The sequence below is a fragment of the Callithrix jacchus genome, chromosome 13, assembly GCF_049354715.1.
Source record: "Callithrix jacchus isolate 240 chromosome 13, calJac240_pri, whole genome shotgun sequence".
NCBI classification, from domain to species: domain Eukaryota; kingdom Metazoa; phylum Chordata; class Mammalia; order Primates; family Cebidae; genus Callithrix; species Callithrix jacchus.
The window spans coordinates 89,568,332-89,591,263 of record NC_133514.1 but is presented as its reverse complement, the minus strand read 5'-3'; the positions used below and the strand labels follow the sequence as shown (position 1 = coordinate 89,591,263).

General features: G+C 47.5%; 1 protein-coding gene across 1 annotated transcript in view; it reads left to right on the top strand.

The window, feature by feature from the left end:
• Positions 1–22,932, top strand: part of LOXHD1 (lipoxygenase homology PLAT domains 1) — a 188,122-nt gene that overhangs the window by 137,654 nt on the left and 27,536 nt on the right. The window contains exons 30-37 of the mRNA XM_035270945.3: positions 613–822; positions 929–1,064; positions 2,904–3,112; positions 3,930–4,115; positions 6,918–7,045; positions 15,561–15,678; positions 17,617–17,791; positions 19,283–19,468. Coding sequence (XP_035126836.3) covers positions 613–822; positions 929–1,064; positions 2,904–3,112; positions 3,930–4,115; positions 6,918–7,045; positions 15,561–15,678; positions 17,617–17,791; positions 19,283–19,468 — 1,348 coding nt within the window. The remainder of the gene's footprint in view (positions 1–612; positions 823–928; positions 1,065–2,903; positions 3,113–3,929; positions 4,116–6,917; positions 7,046–15,560; positions 15,679–17,616; positions 17,792–19,282; positions 19,469–22,932) is intronic.

Here is a 22,932-nt window from a genome sequence, read left to right as displayed (position 1 = left end):
ACAAAACCCTCTTGAGCCTGTGTTCCGGATGTTTGTCCCTGAGTCCCTATGCAGCCTGGCCTCCCCAAGAGCCTCACCTCTTCTCTCTCCTCTATTGTAGCCTGGCCTTGCTGGCTTTTCCAACTCTGTCAGCATTTCCCAGAGAATTTCAGCCCCCTCCCATTACTCAGAAGCTCATCTCTAGAAGAACTTTTGCCCTCCAGCTGCCACAGCTGGATTCATCTCCAATGTTCAGCATAGCTAAGCAGTCAGGGAACAGGACTGGCTGACCACCCCTTCCCTGCCTCTGACCATGGCCTTCAGGTCCCACCCACCTTACACAGAGGAGGCTTCCAAACACCCACAGGCTTCTTCCAAGAGGAATATGGTGAAGGCAGTTTTTTCCATGGCACTACACATACTAAGTGGACTGCAAAATGGGACCACTGTAGATGTGAGACCTCGGACCCCACAGGCTGGGTGTTGGGGATGTGGGCCTGGAGGGCTCCCCAGCAAGGAAGGTCTGTTCAGCGCAGCAACTGAGGGGGATGGGAGGTCCCGGAAGAGAGTAGGGCTGGATGGGGTTGAGTGGGTTGCACCCCCCACCTGAGTCCCCACATCTGGGCTCCCCAGGCTGACACCTTCATCATTGAGGCCGCTGACCTAGGCGTCATCTACAAGATCAAGCTCCGCCACGACAACTCCAAGTGGTGCGCAGACTGGTACGTGGAGAAGGTGGAGATCTGGAACGACACCAACGAGGATGAGTTCCTGTTCCTGTGCGGGCGCTGGCTGTCCCTGAAGAAGGAGGATGGGCGACTTGAGAGGCTCTTTTATGAGAAGGTGAGGCAAGGGGCCAACAGGCCCTGTGGCCATCCTCATGCCTAGGGGAGGGCCCGTGGGGTGGAGGTGCTGGAGCTGCGACTGCCAGTCCTGCTCTCCCGCACAGGAGTACACGGGGGACCGCAGCAGCAACTGCAGCAGCCCCGCTGACTTCTGGGAGATCGCCCTGAGCTCCAAGATGGCCGACGTGGACATCAACACAGTGACTGGGCCCATGACTGACTACGTTCAGGAGGGCCCAGGTAAGCCAACCAGGGAGCTCTTTAGATGGGGACCAGGCACATGGAAATATTTAAAAGCAATTCCTGGATGAGCCATTCTTGAGCCCCACCATCACCAATGTCATATCTAACGCTTAGTCATTTAGACAGTTTTTACACATATTGCCTGTTTATCCCCAGAACAACCCTGCAGGTGAGAGGGCAGGGCTAAGCCCCCCTTTGCAGATGGGGAGACAAAGGCTAAAGGAGGTTGGTTAGGGTGAGAATGAACATCCCTCACATGTCACTAGAGCATCACACAAAACACTCAGCCATGCAAACTTAAGGCACGATGAGGTGGTGTAGGCAGGGGAAGAAGTCCTGAGACGGCCATTTGGGGACTGAAGTTCCATTTCTGGTTTGACAATAAAATGCGTGGCCTTGGACAAGCTGATATATTGGCTGCCGTCTTTTCTTCCTCCTTAAAACAATATCATAATTCCCTGGCAAGTTCATTCTGCCAACCAGAGTTTTGAGATAAGGCAATTCTCTAATTGTCTATCGGACATTTGAATGCACTACCTTAGTCAGTTCTCTTAAACATAAGAGCGTGACAACCATGCTCTCTGCCTCCAGTAGACCACATGGTGGATCTGTGCAGTCAGACAGACAAAGCTAGTCTGCTTACACTTTACCTTCTCACTCTGTAAATGAGTGACAGGACCCCCAAGAAAGGGCCTTTCCTTAACACTATGACCACCTGTGGAAAGGCTCCCCCTGTAAAGATGAAACAAGGCCATGTGCAGGCAATCCCAGCCAGGAAGAGATGGTTTGGAAACTTTTCAAAGAGATACGGATTGTATAACATAAAACCACTACACCAGGGGAGTGTCTCCCAAGCTATTGAGAAAGATGAACCAGGAGAAGGGTTTCCGGCTTGTATCAATTTGTAACTGCAAATGACAGAGACCTGGAAATGGTGGCTTAAACAAATTAAGAATTATTCTTTTCTCTCACATAAAAGTCCAAAGCTAGGCCATCTGGGACTAATACAGCAGTTCTAGTGCAATCAAGCACCTAGGTTCCTTTAACCTGGTCACCTGGCAACCTTATGAATGACTTCTCTCCTAAATGTTGCCCATGGTTCCAAGATGAAGGTTGGAGCTCCAGCCATCACATCCACATTCCAAGCAGAAGGGCAAGGGGAAAAAGAGCACTCCTCCCAGGTGAATCAGACCTTTTAAAAAAGATTTCCCCAGAAACCTACCCAACAATATCTCCTTACATGTCATAACCACCCCTACCTGCAAGACGAATGGATAGTTGGTGGGAAATTAGAACTCTATGGACACTACCTGAGCAAGTTTTTATGCTGATTAATCTGGTTTTGGAAATGGATGTCTTCTAGGACTTTCATTCACTATGTCGCATATATAGTACATTTTTATTGTTCTTCTTCAAATCCCTTCTTTCTATGAGACCTTGCTTTTGTCAACATCATTTTTGTTAACCATCGTGGGCTTTTCAGGCAAATAATGCCTATACGAGGTGAGAGGTTATTTTTCTTACCCTCCTTCAAATAATAGTGCTAGGTTCAAGTAGGATAATTGGTTAAAGGAGCTTTTAGAAGCTTGACACTCCAAACAAGTGACAAGAATGCTGTCTTTGTTCTGTGCGTTTGGAGTTAGCAACTCCCTCAGTCATTGGAGAGGAGCCACGCACCACAGATAACTTACCAGTCTGAAGGGCTCACTGCACTTTGTCTCTGAGCAAGGAGCTGAGATTAGTGCCCTCAGAGGTTACTTCCAAGTCTATGAGCCTGTGAGGCAGTGCCTTGTCCACCTGGTCTGTTATGAGCCTGGGCCCCGTGATCTCTTGCAGTTATTCCCTACTATGTGTCGGTCACCACTGGGAAGCACAAGGACGCGGCCACTGACAGCAGAGCCTTCATCTTCCTCATCGGGGAGGAAGATGAACGTAGTAACCGCATCTGGTTGGACTACCCCCGCGGGAAGAGGGGCTTCAGTCGTGGCTCAGTGGAGGAGTTCTACGTCGCCGGCTTGGATGTGGGCGTCATCAAGAAAATAGAGGTGCTGGCTTCTAGGGACCCCATGATAGTGACCACCCTAGGGACAGACAGAGCTGACCAGTACCTGGGTGGGCGGGGAAGTGCAGGGTGGGAAGAGCAGCCTACCTGCAGCGCCCCTCAGAGCAGGTAGCAGAGCAGAACAAACTAGCCAGGTGACTTTGGGTGAGCCACCTGCCCCTCTGTGTGTCTGTTTCCCACTCCCCCAGTGGGAATGTTCTGTGTGTTAGTTTCTGTTGCGGTGTAACAAATTACCACAAACTTAGTGCCTTAAAGCAACACAAATGTATTATCTCACAGTTTCATGGGTCAGGAGTCTAGGTGTGAGTTAGCAGGGTCCATTTTCAATGTCTCAGTGGGCTGAAATCAGGTTGCAGCCAGGGCTGTGATTTTATCTGGGGCTTGGGTTCCTATTCCAGGCTCACTGGTGATTGGTAGAATCCATCTTCTTGGGGTGTAGGACTGAGGCCTTGAGCTCTCAGAGGCTGTCCACCATTCTCCACCACGGGGCCCTCTCCAAAACTGGCTATTTGCTTGTTCAATAGGAGACAATCTGTTCTGCTTCAAATATCTCCCACTTCTTCACCTCTGACATCTAGACATGCTTTTTTAAGGGCTCAACTGATTGGGTCCAGCCCACTCAAAGATACCTGATTAGAGACTGTAATTACATCTGTGCAATCTCTTCACCTTCCTGGGAGGGACCTGGGCCAGCAAGTGTATAACACATTGGGAAGAAGCACTAAGTGAGGGTCAGAGCAGGGAGCACTTCCTTCCCAGTTTTGTCCAGATCGTCACAGACCAGGTGTGTCTCCTCCTAGCTGGGCCATGATGGAGCCTCCCCTGAGAGCTGCTGGCTGGTGGAAGAGCTGTGTTTGGCAGTCCCCACGCAGGGCACCAAGTACACATTGAACTGTAACTACTGGCTTGCCAAGGACAGAGGTGATGGCATCACTTCACGTGTCTTCGATCTCTTGGATGCTATGGTGGTGAACATTGGGGTCAAGGTAGGGGGCACTGTGAGTGTGCAGTGTAAGGTCAGGACAGTGCAGATTGGGGTGGGGGCAGCACTGGGGAGACAGAAGTGGAAGAAGTAGGAGACTCATCACTGGAGCATCCACAGGTGCTGCAGCCTGGTGTGCTAGCCAGATGTACTTTGCTAGGAGCCACAGACTGAACTCTCTTCTGGTCTGCTGATGTGTGACCTTGGGCAAGTCACCTCATTTCTCTGGACCTTGTTCTTCCCATACACTTCTTAGAAATAATGCATCCCTGCTACTCATGGCCTGTTCTATGTAGGGTCTTGGTGAGAACTAATGAGATCACAGTCCATGAAGAGCTTTGCAAGGAAGCAGCACCACATAGACAGGCAGGGTCATTATTCACCAAAGGATCCACCCTTAACAGGAGTAGGGTAGTGATGGAAAAGACAGCATCTGAGATATTGTGAACCTCTGGGTCTCACGGTGCAGCCAGTGGTGTCCACACACGACCCTCCTTAGCTAGGAAAGCCTGGAGGACAAGAGGTCTGAGCTCCTGTCCTGGCTCCACCTCTAACTGGCCAAATGACCTGGGACAAGTTGTATAAATGCACAGGTCAGTCCAGGCAGGAGCCAGATGCCTAGTGCTGGGATCCAAGGACCCACAGTCATTTGGTGGCCCAGAAGCCTCTGTTTCCCCTGACCCTGTGGATTTCTCTTTTTGGCTCATGGCTACAGGGTCAACAGAAAGCTCCAACCCTTATCTCTGGTCCTGAATCAAAACCAGTGGGCTTCCCACAAAGATGAGAAGAAATCATCTGGACTTGAGCGTGCTCTGCCTACATTGTATACAGAAACAGCAGTAGGGCTCTAAAAACCTTGACAGGCACAAGCGTAGGAGCCTGCCACTCTCCTGCCCCTCACCTGCTGGAGAGTCAGAGAGCAGCACTTTATACAGCGCATAGCCTTCCCCCTCCCACCAGACATCTCCATGTGTGGCCACATGGATGGTGTGGGTGAGCATGCAGTTCATCCGGGGACCTCCGCCTGACCCACTTCCCGGCCCGTGTGTGCCTGTATGCCACTGCCCAGCACACACACACACACCCCACACAGTGCAGCCGCAGCTCCCTCCAAGCCCTTTAGACCAGGAAAATCCGGACCTACAGCACTGTTATCCACAGCACAAAGGAACACAGGTTTGTCACTTTACAAAGAACTGCAGGGTTCTTTGGGCTGGCCATCTCCCCAGGACACCTGATATCAGACTAGAATTACAAGAGCACTGTTTCTGTCTCTTTTTGGAAACACGCCTATTACATAAAAAGAGGTGTCTGTGTAAAGGAGAGAAAGATGGATACAGAGAACACAAGAGTTGGACAGATCAGTTCTCAGGGGCTGGTCTCCATGGGGCTGCTGAAGCACTCATTTTGATCGTTCTATTCTATATGCCTGTCTGGATAAGAGCAAAAAAGTGTCAGATTCCCACTTTTGTTCCCAGTGGCTCCTCCTGCCCATCATGAATGCCCTTTTTGGGTGGTCTAAGAGGATTTTCTTGGTAAAGCAAGAGGCTCTTCATCCGTTCCCTCCACAAATATGTCCTGAATTTCTTCTGCGGGCCAGGCCTGCACAGAATACTTCAAACCTCACAGTGTCCTCGCAGAGATTCTAGATGCTGCTGGAAAGGCACTCAGCCCCCACCAGGCATAATGATGGGGACATGACCAGTGTGATTAACAGCCCAGGTTCAGAAGTCCAGGCTTCTGGGTAATGGGGACCAGGCCCCTGCACAGGTGGTAGAGGAAGGTGGCAGCCTGCAGAGAAAGGACATACCAGGCCAGGTCCGTTCAAAGGAGACAGTCAAGGTGGCCCTTCCATGACTGTGTGTCTGAGCCTCTCCTAAACCTTCAGACTTCACTGTGAGTCTGAGGCACCTGATAAGAAGGAAAGGAGTAAGAATCCAGGACCAAAGAACATTCCAGAACATCAGTGTAAGTGCTTTCTCTTGCCACAAGGCTGCCTCACAGAGGAAGAACCAAGGCAGGGCCTTGGTGGAGGCATGCCAGGAAGAGCAGGCTGTGCCTCACCCTCCAGTAGAGACAGAGGGCATACATTCTGTTTGGCATACCCCTCAGGCTAAATGGCAAAACCCCAGTCTCAAGCGGACATCATGGAAGTAGGGGATTGCCCCACTTCACAAGTGGATTGAGGCAGTGCTTCCTCCATAGGCATCACTCCCAAGGGCACCCCTCATTCACAGCCACGGGGCATGTGTAGGCTGTGGCGTGAAGGGGGATTGACACCCAGAACGTTGGCTGCTGCTTGGGGACACACAGGTGGCAGGCTCAGCGCCAGGCACCATGCAAATTGTCAGCTGCTCTCACTCTGCGAGGGAGCTTATCCCTATTTTACCACAGGGGAGCCAAGGATGACGGGTCTAACAGCCAGCAGGTGGCAGGTCTGGGATTCACATGGAGCTCTGGAAGGCTCCAAAGGCCACTGTTCTGTCACCATGAGCTGCTAGCATGGCTGGACGTAGGTTGGGATTCGACTGACAAAGCGTCAGTGAATGCTGGGCTTTCCGTCATGTTTCTATTGAACAAGGGCTCTCCTCAGAAACTCCGTTCTAGCGCCAGACTGGGCACAGTTGGGGGCATAAGGGAGTGACAAGGCTTACTGTTCAGGCATTTGCAGTTAATTAGGGGAGAGGTTCTTTCCAGAGCCATAGAACTTGGACAGTGTGTTTGCTTTCTCTGGTGAGACTGAGGCAGTTCAGGTAGGGTTGGAGGGTGAGGCTGAGACTCAGCACCTGTGTCTCTTTAATGGCAGGTTCTTTATGAAATGACGGTGTGGACAGGGGATGTGGTAGGCGGGGGCACTGACTCCAACATCTTCATGACCCTCTATGGCATCAATGGGAGCACAGAGGAGATGCAGCTGGACAAAAAGAAAGCCAGGTACCTGGAGGCGGCCCCTACCCCTCACCCCTCCTACATTCAACTCTTCCCCTCTGCTCTACCCTGCCTTCAACCAGGCTGATTCTCACATGTCCACTGCAGACCATGGGGCCTTCTATATTCTGCCTTTCTGTCTCAGTGCCTTCCTCTCTCAAGGACCAGCTCAAATCCACCTCCTGCAGGAAGTCTGCCTGGATCACTTCCACCCAGACCAAGTCCTTCCTTTCTTCTTTCTTTCATTTGGTCACTCAAAATTGTTTATTGTAAGGTTGGTAGATTAGCTGATTGTATTGTATCATTGTTAATGTCTCAGTTTTATTAATTGTACTATGGCAATATAAGATGTTGACATTAAGGGAAGCTAGGTGAAGGGGGCCCAGAAGCACTGTTGTATTTTTGCAGATTTTCTGTAAGTCTCAAATGACTACCAAATAATATGCAGTCAGTTTTCAAAACATTAAAAAAAGACTGAACATCTAGTATATGCCAGGCACTGACTCAGGCAATGAAGAGATGATATAACCAAGAAGACAAGGTCCTTGTACTTACAGAGCTTAACCTAAGGAGGGCAATAGTAGCAACAGTAACATTTACAGGAGCCTGTTTGCACCAAGCATTGTTCTATAATAAGCCATGTATTGACTCAGTCCTTTCCACAACCCTGTGAGGACAATTATTATCATCCCCATATTACAGGTGAGAAACTGAGGCACAGCAAGGTAAAGTCAAAATCCCATGGCCATTAAGCTGTGGCACTGCAAATGACACCCAGATGGCCTCCAGTCCTAAGCACACACTAGTGATCAATAATGACAATAAAGATGGTCCTTCTATAGGGCTTACTGTCCATGCCTTCCTTTGGATTCCCAGTTTAGACAGTCCTGGGTTTGGGCTGGTTTGCCATGTTCAACCATTGTCCCCCAAACATCCCTGGCCCTTGACATTTTAAGAACCAGAGATGATAGGCTCAGAGCCTCAGCTTAGCATTTTAAAAACCCACCCACAGCAACTTGCCTCTGAACCCACAGCACTCCTTCCACTAGCTGGAGGTCAGGCCAGGTGGCTTCCTTTTTGAGCCCTTCATACCTCCCAGCTCTTGCTTTGCATGTAGTAGGCACTCGGTACTTCTGGATTGAGGTGGTGATGAGGACATTGTGGATGATAGTGAGGATGTTGATATTGATGGGCAAGGCTCTGGCTCACACAAGCTGCTCTGTCCATGAAAAGAAATGCTGCCTGGCTCCCAAGAGCTTCAGTAACCACATCCTCAACATCACCAGCACCACCATCATCACAATTATCATCCCCAGCATCATCACCTTCATCCCTATCACCACCGCCACCACCACCACCATCATCAACGGTAGGGATGATGATTTCGATGATGATAGGGATGATGATGGTGATGATAGGGATGAAGGCAGTGATGGTGGGGATGATGATTGTGATAATGATGATGATGGTAGGGATGATGATGGTGGTGATGGTGATAGGGTTGAAGGTGATAGTAGGAATGATAATTGTGATGATGGTGGTGGTGATGATAATTGTGGTGATGATGGTGATAATGATGTTGATGGTGATAGGGATGAAGGTGATTGTAGGAGTGATCATTGTGATGAAGATGATGATGATGGTGGTGGTGGTGGCGGTGGTGATAGGAATGAAGGTGATGATGCTGGGGATGATAATTGTGATGATGGTGGTGCTGGTGATGTTGAGGATGTGGTTACGGAAGCTCTTGGGAGCCAGGAAGCATTTCTTTTCATGGACAGAGCAGCGTGCACAAGCCAGAGCTTTACCTGTGCTACGGGCCCTATGCAGCTTATCCCTGGGGGTCTGATGGGAACAGTTTTTGCCTGTCTTCTCTTAGCACTTCTGCTTTCTCATTTTGCAACTCCCATTTCCTCCTGGAATGCTTCCCATATCAACAGCAATGGTGATAATAATAATGGCTACCATGCATTGAACATTTATTCTATTCCACGCATTGTTGCAAGTGCCTTTTCAATATATATTAACTCACAACACCCTTGTACTCTTATCATCTCCACATTGCTAATAAGATGCCTGAGATACATAGAGGTGAAATAACTTGCCCAAGGTCACACAGCAAGTAAGTAGGAGAACTGGGATTTGAACTTAGTTCTAGAAATAAGGGAGGACCAAATGAGAACACTAACTGTCTACTTAGAGCTTACTGTATCAAGAGACTTAGCCACCATCACTTGGTTTTGTAGAGATTTGAAGGCTGTGGGAAGAAGAAGAGCTTTATAGTGAAGCATTATTTTTGGCGTGGTAAAGCTGGAGGTGGGGTCGTTAGAATTGGGTTTTCATAATGTGGTTGCATTGGGGAGCATATTTGGATTTGGTCGGGCAGTCTGGTTAGTCCTGAGTTGGCAGCAGGGACAAAATAGGGAAGCTAGGGGTCATTGCCCAAGTCCTGACCATTCTGGGTCAATTTCTGTAGAGACTATGATTTCTTGGGATGGTGGTTGCAGACATGTTAGCTCAGAGTTCTGCTATCACACATGGTCTGGCTACTGTCGTTTCCATATTCAGTCTCCTATAGTGTTTCCTTCTGTACTCTGACTCCAATCTCTACCCAACCCCATATTCCTGGATTTTCTCTGATTAACTGTCCTACACTACATTCCACCTTGTTTTCCAGATGTGCAAGGCTTAATTGCTGATAGAAGAGATATCTTATTTCTGGAAGTATCTAAATTCCAAAAATATTGCTTGAAAATGCCATCATTATAAATACAACCATACTGTAAATGCTTTGAGGCACTTGCTAGTTAAAGGATTTTTTTTTCTTTTGCTGAATAAAGATTTATTTTGTGAGGAGAGCCATCATTTCTTAATTACCCTGGTTTGCAAGCTCAGAGCTGTTACCTGAGACATGTTTTGATTTCTTCATTTGTGTGTGGCCTGATGTTTCACCTGTGTCTTGAAGTCCTTTTTAAGGATGTCTGCATCTTGACTAAGGAATGTAGATAGAAAGACCCACTGGGCATGTGTCGTGGGCACAGCTTGGTATTGTGCAAAGTGATGCTTTCCCCAGGAAATGGTATGTGACCAGAATGAGGCTGAGACATGCATGCATATATACAGAAGGTATCATGGGGTTTTGCCTGCTGCAACACTCCTGCTGTCAGATGCTATACCCAGGGGCCAAAGCTTACAATAGCCAATAGCAGTTCACTCTATCTGACTCCTGAGCTAAATCCTCCAACTTCTCATCCTGCCACTTCAGGGAAAATGGTTCTGGTAAATTAACTCCTACTGAGATGCTGGTGGATTAATATGGCATTCAGAAAAGACAATGTTCTAAAAGGTAATGCGTACTCTCGGGAGATGAGTCTCTAACAGTGGGATTTGAAGCAATTGGTGTCCAGTGGGTGTAGAAGGTATTTTTAGACAAAGGGTTGTGGTATTTCTATAGAGGGAAGTAAGTGCCTGTGAGGGATCATGCCTAGGCCCAGTAGAGACCTAGTGAAATGGGAGTTCCTTAAAATACCTTTTGTGTCTCTTTTTGTGTCATAAAAGAGTTCTGTTGGGTTTACCCTTCAGGATGGCCTGTTGCTTTCACTAACCCTTAGTGCAAACAGCATGGAAAGAGGCTGAGCTCAAGGGAATGGAAAGAGGACAGACACTCAAATGGGATTCCAGTTGCCTTTTCAGGAGAGAATCAGGAAATACTTGGCTGTGACCATGTCCAGGGCTGTAGTAAGCTTGTAAGTTTTGACTCTCTCTTCCACATCTTTATCACTTGAATCTTAGTCTAGTTAGCAATAAAGCTCTGAGACTGGAAAGGGCTTATCTTTGGGGACTGCATGGGTAGAAGAGTTGGGTGGGAAGGTTGAGTCCTTCTCAGGGAGCTGGGAGGTGAGTCCCAGGGGACAGCATGAATGATGGTGGTCTGAGAGAAGAGGAAGGAAAGCTAAGTTCCAGGAACTGCTGCCTTCAAGGGGCACCCGAGTCAGACAATTGAAAGGTTCTAGCACTCACTGCTGGGTACCCCTCTCAAAGCATCATCTGTAGCTCAGAACATCATCTCAAAGCATCATCTCTAGCTCAGAGGCCGCCCTTTAAGAGGACGCTGGTAGATATGTATTAGGTTTGATGGTGGCATTCAAGAATAGCAGAGACTTAGAATCTGTTGGAGATTTGACCTTGTTCTACTCTCAAACCACAGCAAACATGCTTATGAGATAAAGATGCAGCTCTCCATCACCTTGAATGTCTCATAGGTTTGTGATGAAACTGCACAAGGTCCAGTTTCATCAATGGTCCCCAAAGATCGCAGATCAGCAGAACCTGGTACTGGAGGCTCTGTCTTTTGTACCCCAGTTAATGTAGCCCCCATGGACACTTACATCATCACTGAAGCCAACTCCCTGCTGCTCACCAACCCCAGGCTTGGAATTTTCTCTGTGTGAATTCCAAGGCAGCCTCCCTTTGTCTATCCCCTGTCTGGTCCCAAAATTCTCCATTAACACCACTTGGGGCTGTGTTAATTTCCTAAAGTTGTGATACAAAACTACCACAAACATAGTGGTAATTAAAACAACAGAATTTTCTTCTCTCATTTTTCTGGAGGTCAGAAATCTGAAATCAGAATCTGTGAGTGGAAATCAAGGTGTCAGCACTACCATGTGCCCTGTGGGCTCTTGGGAGAGAATCTACTCCTTGTAGCTTCTGGTGGCTGCCAGCAGTCCTTGGCTTGTGCTGCACCACTCCAGCCTTCAAGGCCAGGTCTTCCAATCTCTGCCCCATCTTCACATTCTACCTCCTTTTTGTATGTGTTGATCTCTCTCTATCTCTACCTTCTTATAAGGATGCTTGGGATTACATTAAGGACCCACTGGAATAATCCAAGGTAATCTTCCTATCTCAAGCCTCTTAGCTTAATTACATCTGCAAAGACCTCCCTGTTCTTTTCACCATACAGTTATATACATGGATTCCAGGAATTAGGACATGGATATCTTTTGGGGGACCATTTTTCAGTCTACCACAGGAGCTACAACCCAGAGAGCATGGATCTAAAAATCCTGTCACATGAGGAACAGTCAAAGGTTCTAGAGACATTTACATTTTTAAACATTTTATCATAAACAATACATATATATGTAAAAGTACATACATTATTGATACTTATATCAATAAGTAAGACTTAAGTAAAAACTTAGGTAAACCTTCTATGCTGCCTTCAGGCCAAGAAATTAAATCTTGCCAGTTCTCAGCTTTTAAGGTAAACATTTTTTTGTTTTCTTTCTTTTGATCTCCATCTCAGGGGTCTTTGCTTTCATATCACCTGGATTTCATCCCTAACAATAGGCTTTCATATCACCTGGATTTGAATGGTACATAAATAGAATCAGGCCAAATATCTTATTTTATGTCTTAGTTCTTTCACTCAGCATCAGGTTTTTCATACTTTCCTGAGCTGTTGAGATTGTGATTTGCTCATTTTCCTTACTGCATAGTATTCTATTGAGGAACCTGAAGAAAAGAGAGATTCAGTGGCTTCTTTCAAAGGATCAGAGAGGGGAGAGAATAGAGGGAGTGAGGTTGGTCAGATACTGACAATTCAACGATTCGTTCTGGTGGCAGACTCAGTGTAAAAAAAACTTACTAAGGCTTGGCTATGGCTGTCCTAAAGGGAAAAGAGCTTCCAGGGTGGCCATGGGGCACCATCAGCAGAGCTGTCAAAGCATGGAACTGCCCAATAGGTTCATTTTTCCCACAACCCAGAGATTGCTGATTTATCAAAGCAGGGGAATTGCAATAGAGAAGGAGTGTTACACATATGGTGCTGGAGCTGGCTAAATGGGAGACCAGAATTTTATTATTGCTCAGATCAGCCTCCCTGAAAATTCAGAAACTAGGATAGTTTGGGGGAAGAAGTGGGGGTGGCTAGGCAATGGGTGCTTGCTGCTGACTGGTTTGGGGGTACAATCATAGGAGTTTGGGAAATGGTCCTCATGCATGTTGAGTCATTTCTGGTTGGGGCCACAAGAGTGGTTGGCAGGCCCAGGTGGAGCCATTGGTCATCAGACATGCAAAAAACCTGAAAAGACATCTTAAAAGTCCAGTCAGGTTTACAATAGTGATGTTATCTGCAGGAGTAACTGGGGACATTGCACATCTTGTGACCTCTGGAATAATGGCTGGCAATGTTTATGTTTCTGTTTTAGCAGAATTCAGGCTCCTCTCATCCTCCTAGCCTGGTGATTTCTCTTTAACTTTATGGAAGGGCTATGATCATTTAAACTATACACTAAATGTCTCCCAAAGTTAGCTTGACCCAAACTCAGCAAGAATTAAGGGCAGTTTGAAGACTAAAGGCAAGATGGGGGTTGGTTAAATCAGATCTCCTTCACTGCCAAAATTTTCTCACTGTTCTAATTTTTCCAAAGGCAATTTCAAGCATGGACTCAATGGCCTTGGGTATGGAGAAATTCATACTGGAAGGACAGTGGTCTTGAGCAAAGCTAAGGCTGGCACTCTGATCCTGGCCAATCCTGAGAGCCCCAGATATGTCCCTAAGATGTCATAGAGACAAACTCCCTGAGCAGTTGCCTAGCCTGATAGGCCTTAAAACCCCACGCCATCCATTCCCATCTGTTAGCCAGTCCCTTCCTGGGGTCCCTAACCATAACCCTTCCCAGGCTTTGTAGCAATGCTGACAATTCTCCCATGAAATAGTTGTCCTTCCAGCCTAAGCCTTTGGCCCTGGTTAGCCTCAGGCTGTGCTCAGTCATGGGGCCCTTCCCTAAGGACAGCCTTTCACACAGGCAGGAACAGAAGGAAACCAGAATAGGAGGGACATGAGGGGCAGCTAAAGGGGGCCCTTCCCAGGCACCACTCCCTCAGCTGCTGAGCAGGGCTCCTTTGAGCAGCAAAATCCTGGGCCACGTAACAGTCCTGTCCCTCTGAACCAGGAGCAGAGAGTCTGAATCAAAGGCTGGCACTTCTCCAAAGGGTGGGAATCCTGCTGTGTATCAACTGAGGTGTTTGGAGGGGGTCCGGGATACCTGGAAGAATGTGGCTAGTGAGCTGGGAAGACTGAAGGACAAATAAGGGCCTTCCTCTGGATGGTTTTACACCAAAAAGAGGAAGTCCATCCAGGTTAACTGGGGTTCAGCGTAGAATGAAGGGTGAGGGGGTAAATGTAATCTCCTTGCAGTCTTCTAGAAGAAAAGCTTGTTTCTCCTCTTGTTTTCCTTATACCTGTCCCACCGTAAAATCTCCATAAAATGAAGACACTTGGCTAAATTCAAAGAGTGGAAATTAAAGAGACATGCAAAGCGAAGAATTCTAAAGCTCTTTTGATTTGCAAAATCGTGCTCCTGGCAAGAGTAAGGAATTGAAAGATTATTTGAGAGAATCTCAGTGTGTGACATGAATGTGACATGAGCACCTCCTTGCAGTTTCCATTATATCCTGAGGGAGAGACAGGGCTTCAGTTAGAGGAGGAGGGATATGGGGCTGACTTTGGGAGAACTTTTTCACTTCTGTTAATTGTAAAATGCACACACACAGAGCAAGTTATCAGAAGAGACTAAATCTCTGTTTCACCACCATTTTTAAGACTAGCAGTAGTTAGTTCTTGATTTGCACTCTTCAAGTCTCAACCCCCATTGTCTATGGCATCTGTTTTTAAAAATATGACTTGTATTCAAGGAAGCACGACAATTGCCATGCAGAGCCACTTCTCCAGGGCCACCTGCATTACCCGAGGGCCTTATCAGCAGTATCATCTGGAATCAGTCAGCAGTCAAGCAATCAGTCAGCATTGAAGGTCGAATTGTACACATGGCACTATGGGAAGAGCAGTAAGGAATAAAGATAGAGCATGTCTGAGATGATGAGGTCACTCAGCAGAAAAATAATAATAGCAACAAAAGGAGCATTACCTTCTATTTGCCTACTGCTTTACAGTTGGCAGTAGCATTACCCAATTCAGGGCACTATGTTCAGTTTTGCAGATGGCAAATAGAAAAATCTGAATGATGCCATCTAGAGTTGTACAGTGCACAGCCTGCCCCACCATTCGCAATGGCCCTGTCACTCACAGAGTCTCATTCAAAGCTTTTCATGTATGGAATTCTTTTTTCATTTGAAGTTTATTTCACATTCATTTGGTCTTCATCATAGTTCTGTGAGACTGCAGGACTAGTGTTATTCTGCCCAGACCACAGGTGAGGAAACCAAGTTCTAGAGAGGAACTAGGACTGTTCTAGGTGACTGGTAGAATGAGATTAGAACCCAGCACTGATAGCTCTTGCTTCAGGGCCATTTCTACTAGCCAAACCCTGTTAACCCAGTCTTGCAGGAACACATGTGGGATGCAAGAGATGGGCTGGTGAAGAGGTGCTGGGACCAGAGGAGCTGCTGAGTAAAGGCCTCATCTTCTCCCTCATCCCAAGCCTGGCCTCTGGCCTGGCCCAGCCCTCCCCAGTGGCCAGCTTCCCTTCTTCATGCCCCTCCTCTCCACCCATAGGTTTGAGCGGGAGCAGAATGACACCTTCATCATGGAGATCCTAGACATCGCTCCATTCACCAAGATGCGGATCCGGATTGATGGCCTGGGCAGTAGGCCGGAATGGTTCCTGGAGAGGGTAAAATGTCTAGACCCTCACTCTTCCTTCCTGCCACCACCTGCCCCTCCCCTCTCTTCCTCTGGCTTGTCAGTGGACCTTGTTAAAGCACAAATGTCACCCTAGAGGATCATTACATGAACCCAGCCCATATAATCCAATATGCCCTTTGGCATGAATTAATCAGAGGATGTCATTTTATTTATTTGTGTCCAGTGAGAACTGAAGCAACTGTCAGGTAATTCAACATGAGCTGTCAATGTAACGTGGACAGAGACCCAAGAAAGGGGAGGGGTAGTGTGGGCTTTTTTTCAGGACAACAGCTGGGAGGGTTGAGAGAGGAGGAGCAAGACCTGGGGCAGAGAGAGGCTGCCATGGTGGGAACTTCAGGCAGGATGGCAGAAATCTTACTGGGGCCTCTTGATCATGGAGTTAAGCAGCTGCCACTTTTTCCGTTGTGGGCTTCTGTGTCAGCTTGGCCGTCAGCACCCTGCCTGAAGATCAGTTGGGCTGAGGCCAGCCTTGGGGATGGGATGTTGGGATCTTCAAGGAGCAAAAGCAGCGTGGGATTTCTTAGTTCTACCTCCATCCTCCCGCTCTTCCCAGCATACATATGTATGGGCACATGCACACACACACACACATGTACATGGCCACAGACTCAGTTTCCACCAAGAAAAGAAGGCAGCTGCTCCTTCCCAGGACCTCTCATAACTTCTTCACCTTCCCCAGCCTGTGTGGTTTTGTGCTTCCAGGCTGCCCAGAGGAGAGTCATTAACACTTGCTGCTCCAGGGCAGAGAGAAGAACGCCCAGGGCATAGGGCCAAGCTGCACTCATTTTGATGAGAACCACCATGATGTTAGGAGTCCAAGGGCTTTCCGTGCTAAGAGTGGCTCCACAGCTGGGGGCCCCTGGCAGCCAGGAGGAGCCTCACCTGCAGCCCCACACTCACAAAGACAATGACAGTGCCAACAAAGATGACACTCCTACAGCCTCCGTGTCACACAGGGTCCTAGGTATGCCAATGTGTGTATTGTGCTGGTTCTCCTTACATAATGTATGTCAGAGTCTCAGGCAACATAACAAAGCACCATGGACTGGAGACTTGGAGCAACACACATTTATTACCCCCTCACTGTCATAGAGGTAGAAGTCCAAGGTAAAGGTGTCAGCAGGGCCACGCCCCCTCTGAAGGCTCTAGGGAAGGATCTGTTCTGGGCCTCTCTCCTGGCTCGGGGCAGCAGCATGCCAGTGTCCACATGGTGTTCTGGGTGTGTGTCTGTGTGGTGTAAGATTGGACTAGGGCTTACTCTAATGACCTCATCTGAACTGATTACACCTATAACGATCCCCTTTCTAATAAGGCCACATTCTGAGGGACTGTGGATTAAGAATCAACATATGAACTCTAGGTAAATAAATTCCACCCATAACACAAAGCCCTGCAGGCCCCTGCCTGAGTCAGCCACACATCCTTGTCCACTGGAGGCCATCCATCCTGCATCGCCTCAGGCTCTTCCTCCCCTGTTGTTCAGCCAGTAGCAGATTTTCTTGAGCCAACAATATAGTGCCCACACCAAGGACTATCCCACAAATGTCAGCACTCTGTTCCCAGGTGTCTGTGGCTGACAGGGGCTCAGGTGGTTTTTCTGTGACTCATTCAGCAACCATCTCTTGTGCACAATGACAGGCACCTCCGAGGATAGTTTTAGGTAAATTGCCCATTCCCAAATTCCAAGCTAGCATAGTCCTCATGGGGACTTCAGATCCCATGCCAGGCACACAGGGTCTTTGTCCTGGAAAGGGCCCTTTCCATCCTCTGTGGGTCTCTGTCGCAAGCACTTGTGTCCAGTCTGGGATCTCCAGGGTTGGGATTCAGAGAGGGCTGCGTGGGCCAGTGGGTGCTGGCAGAGGTGAGGAAGGGCAGGGTGTTACCATGGTGGTTCCCTCTTCCCCAGATCCTACTGAAGAACATGAACACTGGAGACCTGACCATGTTCTACTATGGAGACTGGCTGTCCCAGCGGAAGGGCAAGAAGACCCTGGTGTGTGAAATGTGTGCCGTCATCGATGAGGAAGAAATGATGGAGTGGACCTCCTACACTGTTGCAGTTAAGACCAGCGACATCCTGGGTGAGTTGGGGGTCCCTCATACCTCCCACTCCCTTGCCCCTCCTACTCTCAAATTTGGGCTCAGATCCTGGTTTCTGGTCAGGGCATTTTTCTTCAAATGGCCTTCCAAAATCTAGTTGATCCAAGTCTTCTTCACATCATCTTCTGTCTGGACAAAGTATTTCTTCCCAGTGAGTGACTGGTTCCCTCCCTCCTCCTTGGGGAAATGGGGGAGAACATTACTTGGGAGTATGGTCAGCACTTTTGGAAATGGTACAGGTACTTGACACAGAGCCTTCCCATCTTCCTGCGGCTACCTGGCACCCCTCGTCCAAGTGTCATGCACCTCAGGCCCATGTGCTTGGTGGCCATCTACCGTGTGCTAGCTTTGGCCGTGGGTCTTAGGATGGAGATGTGATGCCTGGGCCCTTGCAGGTCTGACCTTCATTGGAGCCCCCACAGTGCAGTGAGGTGAAGCTCTGATGGATGCAATGTCAAAGTCAAGTCCAGAAAGACAAACACAGAAGCCACTTAGGCAGACAGGACACCCAGGAGAAGGGGCTTCTGATTAAAAGTACTAGCATGTCAAAGGCCAGGAGCCGAGAGGGAACACACTGTCACCCAGCATGGGGGCAGTGCCTCCTACCTGCACTCCCCTATCCCAAGCCTGCTCTCCAGGAGCCATTGCAAGGAATCTGGAAAGCTCATCACACCAATTCTAAATGATGAATGAAGGATTTAGTTGTTGGGCATGGTAGCTTACATTTTCAACGGAGAAGCATTTTGCCAAAGAAATGAAGCTCTCATGGTAGGATCTCAGGCATAAGTGATAGGTCAGTAAAGGTAGTAAGATTTGTTTGGGGTACCTCCTTTTTTCCTATTCTTACAATGGAACTTTGACCCTTATTGCTTAAAGTTCCAAGTGTCCATATGTTTTCAGAACCTTCCATCCCTTCATGATGCACTCAGAAAATAATACGTTCATTGATAACTGAAGATGTGTGTCAGAAAAGCTTCACTGGGTCACCCCTTCCAGAAGCATTGGGCCAATACCTGTATTTGGCTTAAGCAGATGATATGAAGCTCTAGTGTAGAATGTCAATCAGAGACAGATTTAGGGAGTACAGAACTTCCCTGCTTCCTTCTGAACCCACTGTGTGCAGGAAGTAGCCTATGTTTCTAAATTGTAAAGCCAGCCTATATGACATGCCTTTTAAGTTTGGGTGTATTTCCCCAGAAATCGATGAGTTTTGTACTAAACCATTCACATTTTCTGACCATGACTCCAGTTAGATCAAAAGCTTTTGTGAGGCACAAAGATAAGATGAAGAAGAGAATTGGACACCTGGGACATGAATTGGCCCTTTCCAACCTCACCACTGGCCTTCTTGATTCTGTACTCTGTCCACCTGTACCCCTGACTCCTCTGAGGAATCCAGGGACAAGGTTGGAGCAAGAGGGCTGTGTGTCAAAGAGGCTGGCACTCTAAGCCTCACCTTGTGCACCCCCCAGGAGCAGGCACTGATGCCGATGTCTTCATCATCATCTTTGGGGAGAACGGGGACAGTGGGACACTGGCCCTGAAGCAGTCAGCAAACTGGAACAAGTTTGAGCGGAACAACACGGACACATTCAACTTCCCCGACATGCTGAGCTTGGGCCATCTCTGCAAGCTGAGGGTCTGGCATGACAACAAAGGTAGCCCCCACTCAAGGCCAGGCTGGTGGGAGGGCAGCCCTCAGCTCCCTTCCTGGGCCCTTCTTCCCTGCCTGGCAGCACACTGACTCTGACTACCCCAGGGTGGCAGGCACAGTTGATGACCACCACATTGAAGCTTCCATCAGTATGAAAGAGCCAGTGTTTCTGGGCAAATACTTTTAGAGACAAGGCTTAGGTCCTCTTGTTTTCTCCCTGCTTGATTAGTGGTTCTCCATTGTTTGTGATTTCAGAGCATTAATTTGACTTAGTTCAGGCATAAAAATTAAGAAAAAAAAAAGCTAAATCACCAGTTCACTTCCCATGGATTTTCCATAAAGGAATATGTTTGTGCCAGGTGCAGTGGCTCATGCCTGTAATCCCAGAACCTTGGGAAGCCAAGGTGGGAGGATTGCTTGAGCCCCAGGAGTTCAAGACTAGCCTAAGCAACACAGTGAGACCCCATCTCTCCAAATAATATAAAAAATAATATCTGGGCATGCTGGCATACACCTGTGGTCCCATCTACTCAGAAGGCTAAGATGGGAGGATTGCCTGAGCCCAAGAGGTCATGACTGCAGTGAGGTATAATTGTGCCACTGCATTCCAGCCTGGATGACAGAGTGAGACCTTGTCTAAAAAATGCTTGTTTATTTATAATAGTAATCCTAAAGTAGTTGAATTCACTTATAAACTATGAAATAGGATATAAACCAAGTGAGAAATTTATTTTTAACTTTGCAGTGCCTAAGAAATGCTTCATCATTTCTGTAACTGTGATGACGTTTATGTTCTCAACATTTCTTTGTTTATCATTTTTGCTGTCTTTAAGCCACTGTTTATTTTCTCTGGCTTTGGGCCTATACGTTCTATTTGGTATAATTAGAATAGAGTTGTTAAATATTAAATTCCACCTCCTTGATGCATACTGCTTTCTTCATTCACCTCTTTTGTCTTCTGTTGAAACATGTGTCTGCAAAGCTGTCTGCTCAAAGCCTTCTCTAGACTTTGCTGGGTCTCCCAAATGGTTGCCCAGAGCTGTCCTGAATGTTTGCTGCTCCTCACTTCTTCCAAACCCCTGCTTAGGACTAGCCTAACTGTCATGGTCACTGATGAAACCCAACTCAACAGTTTACAACCTCTCTTCTATAGGAGCTAAACTATTTAGCTTTAACATGGGTTCACCAGTTAAAATTTTTTCCATAACACAGAATAAGTTCAGACTAGGCATTGATAAAATAGTCAGACTTCAAAGCAATAAAATCACAAATATTTACACAGCATTCCAGTTTTCAAATTTCAGTGTATCCCAGCAGTCATTTATATACAGGACATCTAAAGTATTCATGACATTCCTGGGACTCTGTTAGGTATTAAAGATACAAACATGTGATTCTTAAAAATACTTTGTGATGCCAGGTGCTATGGCTCACACCTATAATCCCAGAACTTTGGGAGACTGAGGTGGGCAGATCGCTTGAGCCCAGGAATTGGAGACGAACCTGGGCAGAATAGCGAAATTCCATCTCTACAAAAAATGCAAAAATTACCCAAGTGTGGTGGCATATGCCTATAGTCTCAACTACTGAGGAAGCTGAGATAGGGGGGAATCACTTGAGGTCAAGCCTGCAGTGAGCTGTGATTGCATCACTGCACTCCAGCCTGGGTAATAGAGTGAGACCCTGTCTCAAAAAACCTTTGTAAATTACCACAGCGAAAGCACTTTATTGCTCCTCTTTTTGCAACCAAGTAATACTGAGGCCCAGTGAGGTTTGAATATCTTACTTGGAACCACACAGCAAGGAGGGGACACAGCCATCACCCAAACCTGATGCCTGTTCTGACCCACCATTCTGTGTGCCAGCCACCATTCTGTACCCTCACCACCCACTGTGTCAAGTGGCTAAAAAGAAGATGTGTGATGAGAGGCAGCCTCTCTATCTCTGTTTGCTGTACCCCACAGTATCAGGGTGTATCCAGGGTAGTCTTGTCCAGAAAAGCATACATCTTCCTCACTTGATCATTCAAGTGGCATTATGAGTTGTGGAAAGACACATATTTGCAAATCATGCTCGAATATCCTTAATGCATCTCTGCTCTCTCCCAAGATGAAAACAAAACAAAGACCCCTGAGGTTTTTTTCCCCCTCTCTCATTATCCGTTCTGATTGTCTTAGGCCTAGCAGCAGGTTGCCTAGGTCTGGTTGAACAATAGTAGTCATGATCATTAGGACCATCTCCTGCCCCAGACACTTTACTAGATTAGGATGAGATCTTCCCAGGACACTCAGTGGCGATCACTTAGTCAAGACAAATGTGAAAGCATTGAACCACATTCTGTATATCTCCACAGGCCTAATTAGAGTGATTCGACAGATCAGATTAGTGGGGTTGGCAGGCATAGGGGTGGGGAAAGTAGGGACAAGGTCTATCTACCCTAACTTGCTTGTCTACAGTCTCTCCTGTTAAAGTGCCTAAACCATTGTTTAGGAAGTATGTTCTCAAGAACTATGTCCCTGCCTAAATTACAAAGAAGAACATTATGTCTGTGGGCATCCAACTCTCTGTCTGGCTACCAGCACACACTGGCAAGATGTCCTTGCTATTGAGGGCAGGAATCATGCCTTGTTCATCTTTATCTTCATAACTGCCTGTAACAGTGCCTGGAGCATAGTGAGGACTCAATAAATGTTAGTTTAATTGAGACTCCCCTCAGAGAGCTGAGAAATACCAGGTCTTTTAATCCTGTTCTGCCATAGGCTCTATCTCATAAATAGCAGAGACCACAAAGGAACTGGAACCCTAATAACAAAGAAGTGTTATCCCCCAGTGGCCTGAGCCCTTCCTCTAAGGCTCAACTGCACTGTGAGACCAGAAGCATGGGATTCCCTAACCTCTTCCCAGTTAGCCAGAGAGGGAAGAATTTCATGTAGATGATGATTGCCCCACTTTTCCATGCCAGCGCTATTTTCAAGATGGGTATTTTATTCATGAGGGGTGAGAGTGGAGAATGTAGCCAGAAAGACTGAGGATGCTGTGTTAAGCATGATTTCTGTAGAAATCACTCAGCAGTCTTGGGGCAGGGATGGGGGCAGGGAGGGGAGGGGCACGTGGGTAGTGGGGCGGGGGCGAGGAGGGGAGCTGTCCACCGTTCTGACCTCTTCTCTGGCTTCTCTCAACTCTGGACTCCACGGGCTGATCCAGGGTTCTTGTCTTGGTGCCTATTTCCAACCTGGCCTGCTACAAACCTCCAGATTATCATGCATTCCATCCACAGTTCACAGCAATAAAACATAGAGAGTTGCAGATCCAAAATTAGAGGTCGTCTCTGCTTCCTGTCTGCAACTCCATCTTATCCAAATTTGAACTCCACCTGATTAACCCCTTTGTTCCCTGATGGCTTCCCCTGTTGCTGCCATACCTTCCATCCCAGTCTGTTTCTCAGGATGAACCTTCCAGAGTCCTCTC